The sequence below is a fragment of the Mixophyes fleayi genome, chromosome 6 (assembly GCF_038048845.1).
Source record: "Mixophyes fleayi isolate aMixFle1 chromosome 6, aMixFle1.hap1, whole genome shotgun sequence".
NCBI classification, from domain to species: domain Eukaryota; kingdom Metazoa; phylum Chordata; class Amphibia; order Anura; family Limnodynastidae; genus Mixophyes; species Mixophyes fleayi.
This window is the reverse complement of record NC_134407.1, coordinates 215,830,343-215,846,284: the sequence shown is the minus strand read 5'-3', so window position 1 is coordinate 215,846,284 and position 15,942 is coordinate 215,830,343. Positions and strand designations below refer to the sequence as shown.

The 15,942-nt window shown below is 41.4% G+C and overlaps 1 protein-coding gene across 2 annotated transcripts; it reads left to right on the top strand.

Annotated features, from left to right (window-relative positions):
• The first annotated feature begins 2,161 nt into the window (after window positions 1-2,161).
• Window positions 2,162-13,551, top strand: LOC142159924 (gastrula zinc finger protein XlCGF66.1-like). 2 transcript variants are annotated; one of them, XM_075214805.1, is made up of 7 exons: window positions 2,162-2,287; window positions 5,696-5,818; window positions 9,630-9,821; window positions 9,901-10,024; window positions 10,113-10,210; window positions 10,638-10,749; window positions 12,702-13,551. In XM_075214805.1, the coding sequence occupies exons 2-7, from the start codon at window positions 5,738-5,740 to the stop codon at window positions 13,457-13,459; spliced, it is 1,365 nt and encodes a 454-aa protein (XP_075070906.1). In that variant the 5' UTR covers window positions 2,162-2,287; window positions 5,696-5,737; the 3' UTR covers window positions 13,460-13,551. The 2 variants fall into 2 exon arrangements, with proteins under 2 accessions (XP_075070906.1, XP_075070907.1); XM_075214806.1 differs by lacking the exon at window positions 2,162-2,287 and having other exon boundaries at window positions 4,958-5,818; window positions 9,946-10,024.
• The last annotated feature ends 2,391 nt before the right edge of the window (window positions 13,552-15,942 follow it).

Sequence of the window (15,942 nt, the reverse complement as noted above, 5' to 3'; positions counted from 1 at the left end):
TTGGCAATGGACATTTCTGAAATAGTCAAACATTAATTAGTAATAGTGTCCACATAATTTTGTCCATGTAGTGTATCTTGCATATGTGTTAGCCTGGACCTTGCCACACATTTAAACACTACTTTCATGGCCTGACTTATCAAGGCATGCATACTGAGCGAAATGTGTGTTTGTTTTCAACTTTGCTCACTCCTGAATTCAACAAGGAACAGATCTGAAAACACGTGCGCTGATGAATTTGGATGTACTACACAGGAAACTGCAGAATACATCCAATACCTATGTGGATTTTTGAACTTTAAATTCACAAAAGACAGCAGAAAAAAAATGCATCAATGTCACCTGTTAATAATACAGACATTCATGTTAAAACAGTTTAAAAAAAAAAAAGTTTTTTTTTTTTTTTTTGCAGGAAATACATTTATTAGGATGTTCTTAATGTCCACTGAACATACAAACATTTTTTTCTTACAGTTACTCCTGATTGCAAACATATGTTATAGCAAAAATGTGATCAGGACATAGACTGGCCCTGTAGCTGTAGCAAGAGCTACGGCAGAAGAACAAGTACCTTTGAGACTCCCAGAGCATGAGTCGGACGTGGCCACGTGTCCCAGAACAGGGACATGCACCAGGGAACACAGCTCTGTCCTTTGCGTATGAAGGAGCGGACAGGGCTGTGTTCATTGGCGCATGTCCCGGTTCCGGGTGTGCACCGAGTGATTTTTCATACGATGCGCACAAAATCGGCAGATACGTTCCTTGATGAATCAGCCCATCAGTCTGTCCACTCACTAAGTCTGGGCTGGAGGTTTAAAGCGGGGTTCCAGGGTGGCACTTTGCCTCTTGGGATTCCCAGGAGGCAATGTATGTCCTTGCTACCTGCTACTACAGCCCCTCCATTTGACCACCATGGACACATCCCCTGCATTCCTCCCAACACCACCACCACAGTGCTCCGGTCCGTTCAAACACTGGTAAAAGAGCACCAGAGGTGCCCCCGATCCCCACTGGAACACCCGGTGAGTGAAAATACATATTGTTATCATTTAATATATTTGTTTTTGAATATACAGCGTACTTGCCAACTCTTCTGGAATGTCCGGGAGACTCCCAGATTCCGGGTAGGTCTCCCGGGAGAGCATGGCAGACTCCCGCATCTAACCACTTCGTAGTGAAGTGGGCAAAATTAGATAAAAAATGCTGCAAGTTGACCCCGCTCCCCGCCTGTAAAATGATGCGCCATTTTACAGCAGGGGCGAGGTCATTACATCACAGGGGTGGGGTCAAAATTACGCAATTTGCTGAGCCCCACCTCCCCCCAGCAACTTCCGGATGCTGACTTGAAGAACTCGGCAAGTATGATATACAGCACAATTATAATACTGGGAGTTAACCCTTTTGGCGCTGCTGCCCCAGACAGTAACTGCAAGGGACCTGGTCACCTCTACCAATGTCAATACAGCTGTCATATGGGACCAGGCAGGGCCATAACTAGGGCTGTGTGACAGGGGCGACCGCCCAGGGCGCAACACTGAAGGGGGGGCGCAATTTAGGAATATTTTAGGTTAGTTTGGTTAAAATTGAGGGCTAGGGGGCGGCATTTCTCTTTCTCGCCCCAGGCACTAGAATTCTTAGTAATGGCTCTGGGACCAGGACACATGGTTAAGAAGCATAAACAACTGTGATCCCATCAGCATGTTTGTGACAGCAGAGCTGGCAAATTAATTTCCTGACACCTATGTTGTCACTCACTGCAACACCAATACCCAGACCCCTCTCCCTTACCCTGTGTGCTCAGTGTCCAGAGTAACAGCAGTGCAGTCTTACCACTGACCAGTGATGCTCATAGCCCTGCAGAGTCCATGGTTAGGTGGGAATCTCTGCAATAGGGGGATCGATGTAACCTTATGCCCACATCCATCATGGTTGCTACACCATCTGCCCACATCCATCATGGCCGCTACACCATCTGCCCACATCCATCATGGCCGCTACACCATATGCCCACATCCATCATGGCCGCTACACCATATGCCCACATCCATCATGGCTGCTGTGTTTATGATCAGATCGGGAATAGCTGGAACGCCCACTCTCGCTTATAGTCGAACGGCTGACCAATCGTAAAGGCGTGACGTCATCAAAGCCAAGCGGGCCACACAAAAGTAAACACGGATGTCCTCGGTGCAGGGTCTCTGGCAGCCTCATATAGTACAGGGCGGCGGACATTTTGTGCTGGTCCATTCCTGTAACTATTAACTTCTTATAAGTTTTGTGATTCCAGGTACGTGACAGCTTTATCATAATGTCCTGTTCTGTCCTCTCTATCTCCTGTTATAGGTCATGTGCAGCATCTGTGTTACTGAGCTGAGTGTCTGCTGGAAGTGGGAGTAACTCTGATATTATTATTATTATTATTACTGAGCTGAGTGTCTGCTGGAAGTGGGAGTAACTCTGATATTATTATTATTATTATTATTACTACTACAGAGCTGAGTGTCTGCTGGAAGTGGGAGTAACTCTGATATTATTATTACTACAGAGCTGAGTGTCTGCTGGAAGTGGGAATAACTCTGATATTATTATTATTATTATTATTATTATTATTATTACTACTACAGAGCTGAGTGTCTGCTGGAAGTGGGAGTAACTCTGATATTATTATTACTACAGAGCTGAGTGTCTGCTGGAAGTGGGAATAACTCTGATATTATTATCATTATTACTGAGCTGAGTGTCTGCTGGAAGTGGGAATAATTGATATTATTATTATTATTATTATTATTATTATTATTATTATTATTACTACTACTGATCTGAATGCCAGAAGAGGTAATAGCACTGATATTATGATGATTATATTGCTATTATTGTGAAACTGTGTTTCTCCAGCAGGGCTTTTTATTGAACCCCTGCACAGCCCTGACAGTGAGGTGCAGCAGGGACATGGAAATTAAAATTACTTTTATTTTAGTTTACTGATCCTTAATTCAAACAGCCATCATACTAGACAGACTGCAGCTCTCATCTCTCCTGCCGCTTTCCCAAAGCCAGCAAGTGCACTTAGTTAGAAGTGAATGGCCTTGTTCAGCCTCCATTAAACTGAGGTTTGGCTGTACAATCATGAAATATTCACACAGAGACTATACAATAACAGACACAGAGTTATAATGGTGTGTGTGTACACATATATACTGATCAGCCACAATATTAAAACCGCTGACAAGTGAAGTGATTAACATTGATTATCTCGTTACAATGGCACCTGTGAGGGGATGACATATATTGGGTAGCAAATGAACAGTCAGTTCTTGAAGTTAATGTGTTGGAAGCAAAAAAAATTATAGGTATCTCGGCGACTTTGACAAGGGCCAAATTGTGATGGCTAGAGCAACTCCAAAACCTCAGGTTTGTGGGGGTGTTCCTGGTGTGCCGTGTTTAGTACCTATTAAAAGTGGTCCAAGGAAGGATGACCAGTGAACCAGGGGACTGGGTCATGGGCGTCCAAGGCTCATTCATGCACGTGGCAGTGAGGGCTAGCCCGTCTGTTCCAGACCCACAGAAGAGCTACTGTAGCACAAATTGCTGAAAAAAAGTTAATGCTGATTATGATAGAAAGGTGTCAGAACACACAGTGAATCGCAGCTTGCTGCGTAGGGGGCTGTGAAGCCGCGGACTGGTCAGAGTGCCCATGCAGACCCCTGTCCACCGCCGTAAGCACCTACAATGGGCATGTGCCAGAACTGGACCATGGAGCAATGGAAGAAGGTGATGAATCATGTTTTCTTTTACATCATGTGGACCACCGGGTGCGTGTCCATCATTTACATGGAGTAGAGATGGCACCAGGATGCTCTATGGGTAGAAGGCAAGCCAGGGGAGGCAATGTTCTGCTGGGAAGCTTTGGGTCCTGACATTCATGTAGATGTTACTTTGACACATATCGCCTACCTAAACATAATTGCAGACTAAGTACACCCCTTCATGGCAATGGTATTCCCTGATGGCAGTGGCCTCTATCAGCAGGATAATGTGCCCTGTCACACTGCAAATATTGTTCAGGAATGGTTTACGGAACATGACAAAGAGTTCAAGGTGTTGACTTGGCCTCCAAATTCCCCAGATCTCAATCCTATTGAGCATCTGTGAGATGTGCTGGAAAAACAAGTCAGAGTCCATGCCTCGATTGGTCAGAGTACTTTTTTGCAGCAGGAGTCGGAACTTTCACATTAATGTAAAAGTATTCAGACCCTTGACCATTACACTAACAGGGACTGTAAAGACTTTGTCTTTAAATACATATGCTATAATATGGTGTTGGTCCCCCTTTTGCAGTGATAACAGCTTCCACTCTTCTTGGAAGGCTCCACAAGATGTTGGAGTGTTTCTGTGGGAATTTGTGCCCATTCATTCTGTAGAGCATTTATGAGGTCAGGCGCTGATGTTGGACGAGACGGCCTGGCTCACAATCTCCGTTCCAGTTCATCTCAAAGGTGTTCGATGGGCTTGAGGTCAGGGCTCTGTGAGGGCTAGTCAAGTTCTTCCACTCCAAACTAATCAAACAATGTCTTTGTAGTCCTTGCTTTGTGCACTGGGGCACAGTCTTGTTGGAATAGAAAAGGGCCTTCCCCAAACTGTTTCTTCAAAGTTGGAAGCATAGCATTGCCCGAAATGACTTGGTATACTGAAGCATTAAGATTGCCATCTACTGGAGATAAGTACAAACCCTGAAAAACTGCCCCATACCATTTATCCCTCCTCCACCAAATTTACAGTTGGCATAAGTCATGTTAGGTAATGTTCTCCCGGCATCCGCCAAACCCAGACTCTCCTATCTGACTGCCAAACAGAGAAGTGTGATTCATCACTCCACAGAACATGTTTCCACAGTCCAGTGTCGGTGAGCATTACACAACTCCACCCGATGCTTGGCACTGGTCTTGGTGATGTGAGGTTTGCATGCAGCTGCTTGGCCATGGAAATCTATTCCATTAAGCTCTCACCATACAGTTTTTGTGCCTACATTAATGCCAGTGGAAGTTCAGAACTCTTCAGCTATGGAATCGGCAGAGCATTTATCGACTTTTACACACCATGCGCCTTAGCAGTCGTGGAACCCGCTCTTTGATTTTACGTGGCCTTATGCTTCGTGGCTGAGTTCTTGTTCCTAAACGCTTTTACTTTCTAATATCACTTACAGTTGACCATGGAATATCCAGCAGGGATGAAATTTCACGAACCGTCTTATTGCAAAGGTGGCATCCTATCACAGTACCACGTTTCAAGTCACTGAGCTCTTCAGAGGGACCCATTTTGTATCACAAATGTTTGCAAATGGAGTCTGCATGGTTAGGCGCTTGATTTTACACACCTCTGGCAACAGGTCTGATTGAAATGCCTCAATTCAGTAATTAACAGGTGTGGCCAAATAGTTTTGTCCATACAGTGTGTATGTATATATGTGTGTGTGTGTGTGTGTGTATATGCAACTCGAAGCTGACGGGTGTTCCCTATATCCCAACAAGTGATGTGTGAGGGACTATGCAGCATAAAACTTATTATTTTTTTTTATTGGACATTAAATCATCTCTATTATTTCACCTTCTGTGCAACATATTCAGTAGATGGGATATCTGTCACTGATCCATTTATTTATAGCAATTTTATTTACATGCATATTATTGCATTACAGGGTCTTCTCTGTTGACCTCTTTAAGTGGTCAGTCTACTGGAGATGGACAAGGACTGGAATGACATGACTGAGAAGAAGATATTACATTTCACTCTGGAGATCATCTACCTGCTGATTGGAGAGGTGAGGCATCCCAGGAATGTGACATTTATATTTAGGTGCAGAGATTGCGGAGCTGTGCGCCCCAAGACTGCGCAGTTACCTGATGCAGTCTAGTTCCCGCCATCCAGCATGCTCATCAAGGGCCTGAGTCATTAAGGAGAGCAAAGCATAAAAAAAGGAGTAACTTTGCACTTGGGCAACACCATGTTGCTTTGGATGGGGGGAGGGGGTAAATTTAAAATGTGTGGACAGATTTATAGTTGGGATAGGGGATGTCCTAGATCAACTTCAAATTTCAATGTAAAAATGAAGCTATTAAGTATTTGTGTTCTAGATGAAAGAACAGCCAGTATTTACCTGGTATGCAAAATTATAAAGTCATTTGCACCCCTTGTATTAGAATAAGATTTGTCCTGGAGAACATTTGCTTCTTACTTTCCTTAATGTCTCAGGCCCCAAGAGTCTTTATTGCACACTACTAATGATTGGACATAGTTCTTTCAAGTGCACTGCTCTTGGGATAACCAGTATCTCATAGAACCACATACAAATCTGCACCCGCCAGTCGTGGAGGTCCTCCCATACTACACCTTGCGTCTCACAGTCCTCAACTCGGAGGAGAGATCTCTCATGCATCAAGCTCATGGAGACTTCTTTGGGCCAGGTTGCAACTCAACTTGTAAAGCAAATGTGACAAAGACCTGTTCTGGAATTCAAGTCTGAAAAGATACTCTTGAAGCTACATCGGGTGAAATGTACCACTTCAATGAGGTAGTTGGCCAAGAACTGTCTCCTCTGAAATCAGACGTTAAATAGGTCAAATACAAACTCGAAGACTGAAAATAGAGCAAGGTGTTAAATATCTGGGTAAAACTGGTCCCAGAATCTGTATAAACTGCAGCTCTTATGGAGTAGAGTTTGGATCACCGCACTGACTATAAGATTTTACCCAATTATAATACATATATCCCTATAGATATCTCCTAAATAGGATCTCTTAATTGGTAATTGGGGTGCAACCTTAGAACTCCAAGTATAATCTAAACAAAAAGGAGAAAAAAGCGAAGTTTCTGATATAAGGTGCACTAAATCTTCTGATAGATAATATCGATAATTACCATCCTATAAAACATAACTTTTATTGGGTAATAATTTAAAAGTGAAATATACTGAAATATAACAATTAAAATCCCATGGATATAAATAAAAGGCTGGATACACTCAAAATAGTACCTATATAATCCCACTATAAGTTGGTACAGAGGTATAATAGTGTGATTAGTATGAATAAGTCAGATAGTAAATAAAGAAACATACGCCATAATAAGCAGTTATGTCTCTAATATAATGTCTGTTAAATAACAGACTATACAGGCTGATAATGTCCAGCTGGCAGTTAGAGGTTGGAACAAAATGTCCCAATTACCTCTTGTAAATCACAAACGCTGGTATATAATTCCTTCTGACTCAATCCTGCAGATCAACAATCAGTTGAAATGGAAACTACCCTGCAGCATATTCAGTAGCGTAACATGTAAAGTGTAGCAGAAACGTTATTTGAAAATTGTAATTGCTAGTATGTTATCCCTTCCAACTCATTCCTGCCATTTGTAATCGGTTGTAGTATAATCTACCCTGCAGCGTATTCAATAGCGCTGTATGGTGGATAACTCAAAGGCGCTATTACAGATTGCTGTTATGGGGAGTGTATTGCTAACTGCCTGCTAGGTTTCCCCTCTAACTCTGGGCTTATAGGGGTAGTTAAATAATCAGACTCCTCTTAGTGCAAATATCGAGTGTGGCCAGCTGATACGCCGACGCGCGTTTCGCTGTTGCTTAATCAACCTTAATCTCCTTTTTGTTTAAACTGCAGCTCTACCAGCGTATCTGAAGTCCTTGTTCCAAAACACAAAAGGTAGAGACTTCTTAGCTAGAGACGTTAAGAGTTTTACGCCAGATCTCCATAAACAGTCGGAGAACTAACCAAGAAGACATAGAGTTAGCTGGAAGTTTATGGTAAGGACACTAGCTGCTCTGGGTTGTGACGGAAAATTCCTAAACGGCATCTTTGCTCATACCATATCCCTTCCATAATAACCTTTGTCAATGGCTTCTCGGCTACCTCATTCCAGATTTTTATAGTACCACACAGGACTGCCCTCTTTACCCACTTTTTGCATTTCTCATAGAGCCTCTAGCAGCAAGAATCGGTGAAAAATGGGATCCCACATTCACAAAATAGCATTATATGGGGCATATTCAATTAGCTTTCCGGTTCGCGGGATCGCGCCGGAATGGGCCGCAAAGTCAATCCGCGGTACCGCAATAACGTGGATTTTCGTTTGCAGCCCATAGGGTTGCGTACGAAAATCCACGTTATTGCGGTACCGTATTACCGCAATGCTGCGCAGGTTTCGCGGTAACGCGCGTTACCGCGAACCGGAAAGCTAATTGAATATGCCCCTATTTGTTCGATACACATTTCACTTTTCACACCCTATGATATCACTTCCCATGACTGCCTATCGGGCTAAAACATCAACCCTGATAGATCATTGGATTTAAATATTTCTGTTCTTAAAAAAATTCTGTACATTTATTTTAACCTTATATAACAACCAGCCAAGTTCAAATACCTTGCCTGTCCTAAATGGGAGTGATCTTGCAGAACGTTCACCCTGCTCTCGTCTCCACTGAGAGTTATCCCTGAGAAGTAACCGAAACGTCCCCCCAGGTGTGTACCCGGCTGCCCTAAAGGAATAGATTGAAATGTATAATTATTCACTTATTTAGCTCTGCTACATATCTTCCATGACAAGGACTTGGTTCCCTAGCAAAATTGTGATGGGACCCTCAATGTCCCAGCCACAAAGTGTGCTCCATCCCCAGTCAGTATCCAATAGGGCAGAGAACATATATAGTTATTTTATCCAAATCATATCACGGCCTGGATAATCTCATTATCTAGACATATTAAATTGGTATTTTAAGACACAATTGTTCCTCTCTGACATCTCTACCTGTGCAGTCTGCTCCCATAGCATTTAGACATGTATGGTGGGATTGTCTTATATCGCCTTCCTTTTATGTTGGATTTCAGAGGACTGATTTTAGACACGTATTTTATGCAGACCATTGACTAATCTCTTCTTCCAATAAGGAGACCTATACTCCCTGTGCTTGTAATTGCAGTGATAATTATTATTATTAGCAGTTATTTATATAGCGTCACTAATTCCACAGCGCTGTACAGAGAACTCATTCTAATCAGTCCCTGCCCCATTGGAGCTTACAGTCTAAATTCCCTAATACACACACACAGACAGAGACTAGGGTCAATTTGTTAGCTGCCAATTAACCTACCAGTATGTTTTTGGAGTGTGGGAGTAAACCGGAGCACCCGGAGGAAACCCTCGCAAACACGGGGAGAACATACAAACTTCACACAGATAAGGCCATGGTCGAGAAATAAACCCATGACCCCAGTGCTGTGAGGCAGAAGTGCTAACCACTAGGCCAATGATAATTGGCAGAACATAGCAAATTTAGTCTATGGAATATATGGCTAGCATTCAACACAGAGAAATCTTCTACAGCGACCATACCTGGATAACTCTGATTCACCTTCTTTTCTCTGATTAGTCCGGAAGAATTAACAGGGCATTCTAGGCCATTATCATTCTCACACAGTTTGGACCCACATCTCAGACCACTTTCTATACTTTTTGCCTCCCACCTGTTTTCCATCCTCAACCATTTTAAGATACTAGGGAGGTGATGGATTCTGGGAATATGTATAGTGATATTTATTAGTGTCTCTCTCAATACACAGAATTACGAAGTAGTGAAGAAGACATCTGGTGAGTGTGTGTCACCCAGCAGCCGTCCCCGTGTGTCAGCAGGACTGGGCAGGACCCAGAGCCCCATCACGGTGCCTCCACCTCACTCACTGATACATGAGAGAAACAATGACCAGAGGATTCTAGAACTCACCAACAAGATCATTCAGCTGCTGACTGGAGAGGTGACTGCTGGGAATGGGACATTATACAGTAACACCAGGGGATGTGTCTGGGTGATGACTGTATCATTGTGTGTGTCAGGTTCCTATAAGGTGTCAGGATGTCACTGTCTATTTCTCCATGGAGGAGTGGGAGTATTTAGAAGGACACAAGAATCTGTACAAGGACGTGATGATGGAGAATCACCAGAGCCTCACATCACTGGGTAAAAGCACTTATGAGGGTCACCTAGATACACACATCTGATAATCATGCAATAGACAATATTTTCCGTCACTGTGTGTTTCCTACAGATGGATCCAGTAAGGAAAATACCCCAGAGAGATGCCCCCGTCCTCTTTATTCAAAGGATCACACAGAAGAAAATGACAGTACCTCACAGGATTATCAGGTAAATGGATTTGAGGATCCAACCAAATACCAAAGTGACTCTATACGATTATCATTTATTTATGTGATGCCAAAAAATTCTTCAGCTCTGTACAGTGGGGATGTATAGCATATTGAAAATACGTATAGGACCAACAAGCAAAATAGAGAACGTTCAAGAAGAAGAGGGGTGACATGGAGTGATAATATGGGCAGAGCTGGACTGGACCGGAAAGAAGGAATGCTTAAAATTTTGGAGGCCGGTGGAGAGTCTGATTGGGCATGTAAATTTAATGCAGCACAAGAGAAGTCTTGGAGGCGGGTGTGGGATGTGGGTATCATTGGGCAATTCAGTCTCCATTGAAGATGTTACTGGGAGGAGTGTGAATCATATAAAACAATATTCTTCTGTTTGCTATCAATTGATTGGATGCTTTCGGTTTGATTAGTATGAAGACCTGACTGATATTAAAGTAGAAGATATAAAGGTAGAAGAAGAGACGTATGTGAGGGGTGATCAGCAGTGTAAGGAGGAGGAAATCCCTACAGATATCAGCACAGGTGAGTAATACACACTAAATACAGAAGTCACATATTCTCCTTGTTCAGTCATTATAACAATCTCTTATTCTACACCCTCCTCTGTCTGTACAAACATGGTGAATAGTATCCGCCCAGTGGGGGAGTCAGGAGCCATCAGCCCCTATTAGACTCCTGCTCTCCTCACATCGTATCATTGTGCTACCAGCACAGTTATCTGACCAGTTTCCTCCCCACACTCACTGACTGCTGGTTCTCATACATCTCAGTACAGGGGGCTTCTGTCTGCTCTTTATTCACTGTTTCCTGACTCGCCACAGTATACTACTTATGGACCTATGGAAAGTGATACTCCGTACTGTGCCTGAGATAGTGGATCTGCTCTTGTTGGAGCAGTTATTGCTGAAAATAGTTCTTGAGGTCCGTGAATGAATAAATGACTGCAACCTGCAATCCCCAGAAGTTGCGCCTAAATTGGCTGAAGAATGTGACAAATTGTCCATTCTAGTGAGTCTCCATTGACCTGCAGGAAGGACAGAGCAGACGGCAGCATTGAGGATAGTATATCAACTTAATTTATTAATACAGACTGTGCATCAACCAACAGTGATGGAACCTTGATATCCATCAATTAGTCTGTGGATCTAATTGGATCATGTCTTTAGGATTCACTATTAATCAAATGTGAGTATTAAATCATACATAAAGGGATACTAATAAACGACATCAAAGGACGGTGTAGTGCTGAATGTTTGTAATTTAATTGTATAGAATTGAGATTGGACATCTCAACATTACAGCTTTAGCACCTCAAACAAAGAGGGCAAGTGATCTGATCCATATTGTTGCTTAATTTAAATTATATCTAGTTTTGTGAAGATTCTTTTATCTAGCTTCCTTGTATTATAACCCATTGGGAGTAAAAGGTGGAAAGCTATGTGGACGGTGAGGGCTAGAGGGAGCTTGTCTGACTACAGCACATAATTTGTGGAGCTGCCATTATATTAATTCAGAAGTAAACACTGAGAAAATAAACACAAATAATACCCAGATTATATCTGTGGGCTGGAAGTGCCTGTAATTTAGCACTGGGCCTTGGCTAGATGGCACTGTCTACTACTGCCTTACAATATATATTCTGTCATAATAGGAAGAATTAGTCATGTTGCAGTTGCTAGACTACAGATATATTGATTATTAATACCTCTGAAATACGGATGACTGACAGAATAGAATAAAGCGCTACGGAATATGTTGGTGCTATATAAATTGATGATGATGATAGAAGACGTCTATCAGATCTATCCTTAATCCATCAAGACCTTCAAAAAATGACTGAGTAAAGCACGTCATTTCCTCCGTTGATGATGTCACTGATCCCACAAATGGGGAAATTACTAATCTGGCTTTGCAAATCTGCAAACAAAAGATGATGAATTTAGAGGGATAACTAAAAAGATACAATATAAGAGTTTGTTTGATAGAAGGATCCATTCGGAGGCTCTCATGGAAGAATGACTCCCTTTGCAATTTAGAATGAAAACATTTACAACCTCCACAGCTCCATGTCCAACGGCGTTCTTTCATTGCAAAACACCTGCAGTATGAACACAGTGATACAGTCCTCAAACCACTAAACTGTGAAAATTGCAATGTGGCTGACTTCCCAGATTTTGCAATTCATCCAGTCAAAAGAAGGCTTCTGGAGACGATAGCTTTCTTACTCCATCCTGTTCCCAGCTAGGCCAAGTTTAGTGGCAGATGACAGAACATACTTCTTCTCCCCCACCCCTCTTCCTATGAGATACGGAGTGGGTAGATTACAAACTTCCAGACACAGCTCAATCTGCACAGGGATCTTACGATTCAAAGAGCCATATCTCAATGATAATGAGAAGTATTGCTGCATTGTAACATATTATGGTTTTGTTCTCCATTTTGTTTAGCTAATGTAAAAATTATTTATCTAACAGATCTAATAAACAGCAGGAATACGGCGATGGGGCCTCACAATTCATCTCCAGATTGTGACATCATCAGAGATTCTCGAGAAACCCCAATTGACCCAAATATACATCCCGTACCTCACAGTGCAGATACAGCATCTGATTCCCACAATCATGAGGAATGTTCTCCTGATACTATTACAAATAGTGCAACTCCTACAGGTGATAAAAGCTTTAGATGTTCTGAATGTGGGAAATGTTTTACAAAGAAAGTAAACCTTGCTATACATCAGCGATTTCACAAAGGTGAGAAGCCGTTTACAAAGAAAACCGTTCGTGAGACACATCATAAACTTCATGAAAGTGAAAAGTCATTAAATTGTTCTGTATGTGGAAAATGTTTTCCTAATAGATCAAGTTTTAATCGACATCAGAAAATTCACACAGGTGTGAAGCCATTTGCATGTTCTGAGTGCGGAAAATGTTTTACACATAAATCATCTTTTGGTATACATCAGAGAATTCACACAGGTGAGAGGCCATTTGCATGTTCTGAATGTGGTAAATGTTTTAAACTGAGATCATATCTTTTGGAACATCAGCGATATCACACAGGGGAGAAGCCATTTTCATGTTCTGAATGTGGCAAATGTTTTACACAGAAATCAACTCTTAATACACATAAGAAAAGTCATGGTACTGAAAAGCCCTTTCAATGTTCTGAGTGTGGAAAACGATTTACATATAAATCACATCTTGTTAAGCATCTGAGTTCACACCGCTGAAAAGTCATTTCTACTGGTTGAATGTGTGAATATGTTTAATAATATTAATATTAAAAATCACACCGTTCAGTAGCTATCTCTGTTCTCATCTGATTGGTTAAGAAAAAAACTCATTATTCACTAATCACTATTTCAAAATAATTTTTTTTGGCATTCAAATGTGGCTGCCAGACCCAGTTTCTCATAAAGCTTTGTGATAGCAGAGGGTAGAGAGGGAGGATGTCACAGGGCAGACAGAGCTCAGAGGAGCGTTCCAAAGCCTCTCTGCTCACTGCATCTTGACTGTGGTTGCTATAGTAGACCAGAATCGTAAATCAATTAGAACAGCCTGAAAAAAAAAGGAAATAGCCTGCCACAATGATTCATGTTAAACAAAACAAACCTGATTACTTTCACGGGATTGAATCAAAGAGAATAGAACAGGAGTTTGTTAAATAAGGTGCACGCACTACCTTGCGAAAAGCGCGTATGCGTTCCTGCTGTGGTGCATTTGGCTCTCATTTATATAGAGGGGATATATTTGTAGGTCTGCTCCTATAAGACCTGAGATATTAAGGAGCACCTAGAAGGCAGAACACTACCATAGTCTCAGCCCTCTTGGATCACGGCTCGTGTATGTATGTATGTATGTGTGTGTGTATATATATATATATATGTATGTTAACCCGTGCATGATACTCATGCATTCTAGTCATATCAAGCTACTTAAGGTCTTAAAAAGGTTCTTGTCATGCATTTGGGCCTAGCCCAGGACTCCTCAGGGGAAGAGCGTTACTTCCCCACGCAAGCGCCCTATTTAATGTGTGTGTCATGAGGTAAAATTACCTCACGAAATGAGTTTGAGCCCTCAACTCGTAAATTTAGCCTTTACTACCCCTCCCAAGGGGGGAAGGGGGGATGATGGAAGTTAACTGACTTCACTATTCTAATTTTTTTTGTCAAATGATGTCAGTATACCAAATTTCAGGTCAATTGGATGAGCCCTTTCTGAGAAAATAGTTTTTTCCACACACACACACTAACACACGCCGCTAGGCTTTTTTTTTAATATATATTAGATAATGCTAAGAATTTAGTAGGTCAGTGTATAACTCTGCCCAGCAGGTGGCGCTGCAGCTTGTTTTTTTTTTCACACACAGACTAACACACGCCGCTAGGCTTTTATATTATAGATATATATATATAGCGCTATCTTGCTGGAACCGCCATTGCAGATAGGACTGTTCTAGTGACAATATGTTCTACTATCCCTGGTCAGCTATGAGTAATAAGGAGGCAGACAAGTTAATATTCATATGGACTCACTAACAACATAAACCATAGCTATTTGGTCAGACCACAGGGATTAACTATATGATCTATTTTATTATATTTAGATTATCTTTTTACTATTCTCAGCGATATACTTACCATGGCTATTGAAGCCACAAATACTTGAATATAATATAATCTCTTATCCTGTAAGCTGACCTCTCAACCAGGCCTATATTAAGCATTATACCCCATCCTGCTGAGAGAGGACAAAGCTACAAGTGCACTCAGTCATTTTAAATACACAATTTGTTTTTATTAAGTCTGATATCATTATATATATTTTGCTGGTTTCTTTTATATATAATTAAAGTTATATTTTGTTGAATGTTTTGTATACATACTACTAATTTTGGGACATTTCAGTGCACCTTATTTAACAAACTCCTGTTCTATTCTCTTTGATTCGTACTATATTTGCGTTTAAGGTTGTACCCTAGATATAGATGAATATTGAGGAGTTTTCTCCCATGATAATTACATAATCTAGGTAATTGTTCCACAGTTGGTGCGATAGAACAATTTCCTTCCTTCTGTATTTTCACGGGATTGCTACTTTACTTCACTTCTGTTTAAATGTTTTTTTGTGTGTTTTGAAGTGGAAGGTGTCTTATCAAAACAACAAACCTCCTTAAATGTGACGTATTTCTCCCATTATCTGGGTTACTTTTTTTATTCAAGTTGTTACTGAAGATGATGATCAAGCTGACGCCCTGTGTGATATTGTATTATTTTTGTTTTCCTCGTTAATAGTAGTAACCTGAGTTGCAGAATTGCTCTCTGTGTGGTTATTAACATTCCCCTGTTTATAATAACATACTGTGTGTTACGGGTATTTGTTACTTTTGAAATGTGATAATTGATGTATTTCATTCATATTCTACCATGTACTGTGTGCACATTTTCCTTCTATGCCTTGTAACTACTAATATAACGAAGAAAGGGGACAGATTATAACCTGGCTCGTGCTTGTGACCAGTTTGTAATCAAATTTCCAAAATCCTCCTTAACCTAATTCCACGTAATCTAATTCCACAGTCCCACTGAATGTCCCATCCCTTTTTGTCAGTCTTTCTCTGTACTCTGGAAGCCTGTAGCTACAGTATATATCAATATATATCCATTTGTACAAGCATTCTAGTGGTGACTTCCTGCACACTGTCCCATCCTGG

Bases quoted from the DNA above. Each gene is read 5' to 3' on its own strand.
- LOC142159924 (XM_075214805.1), top strand. From the start codon at position 5,738: ATGGACAAGGACTGGAATGACATGACTGAGAAGAAGATATTACATTTC. The intron at 5,819-9,629 runs GTGAGGCATCCC...CTCAATACACAG, and splicing joins TCTACCTGCTGATTGGAGAG to AATTACGAAGTAGTGAAGAA. The intron at 9,822-9,900 runs GTGACTGCTGGG...TGTGTGTGTCAG, and splicing joins TTCAGCTGCTGACTGGAGAG to GTTCCTATAAGGTGTCAGGA.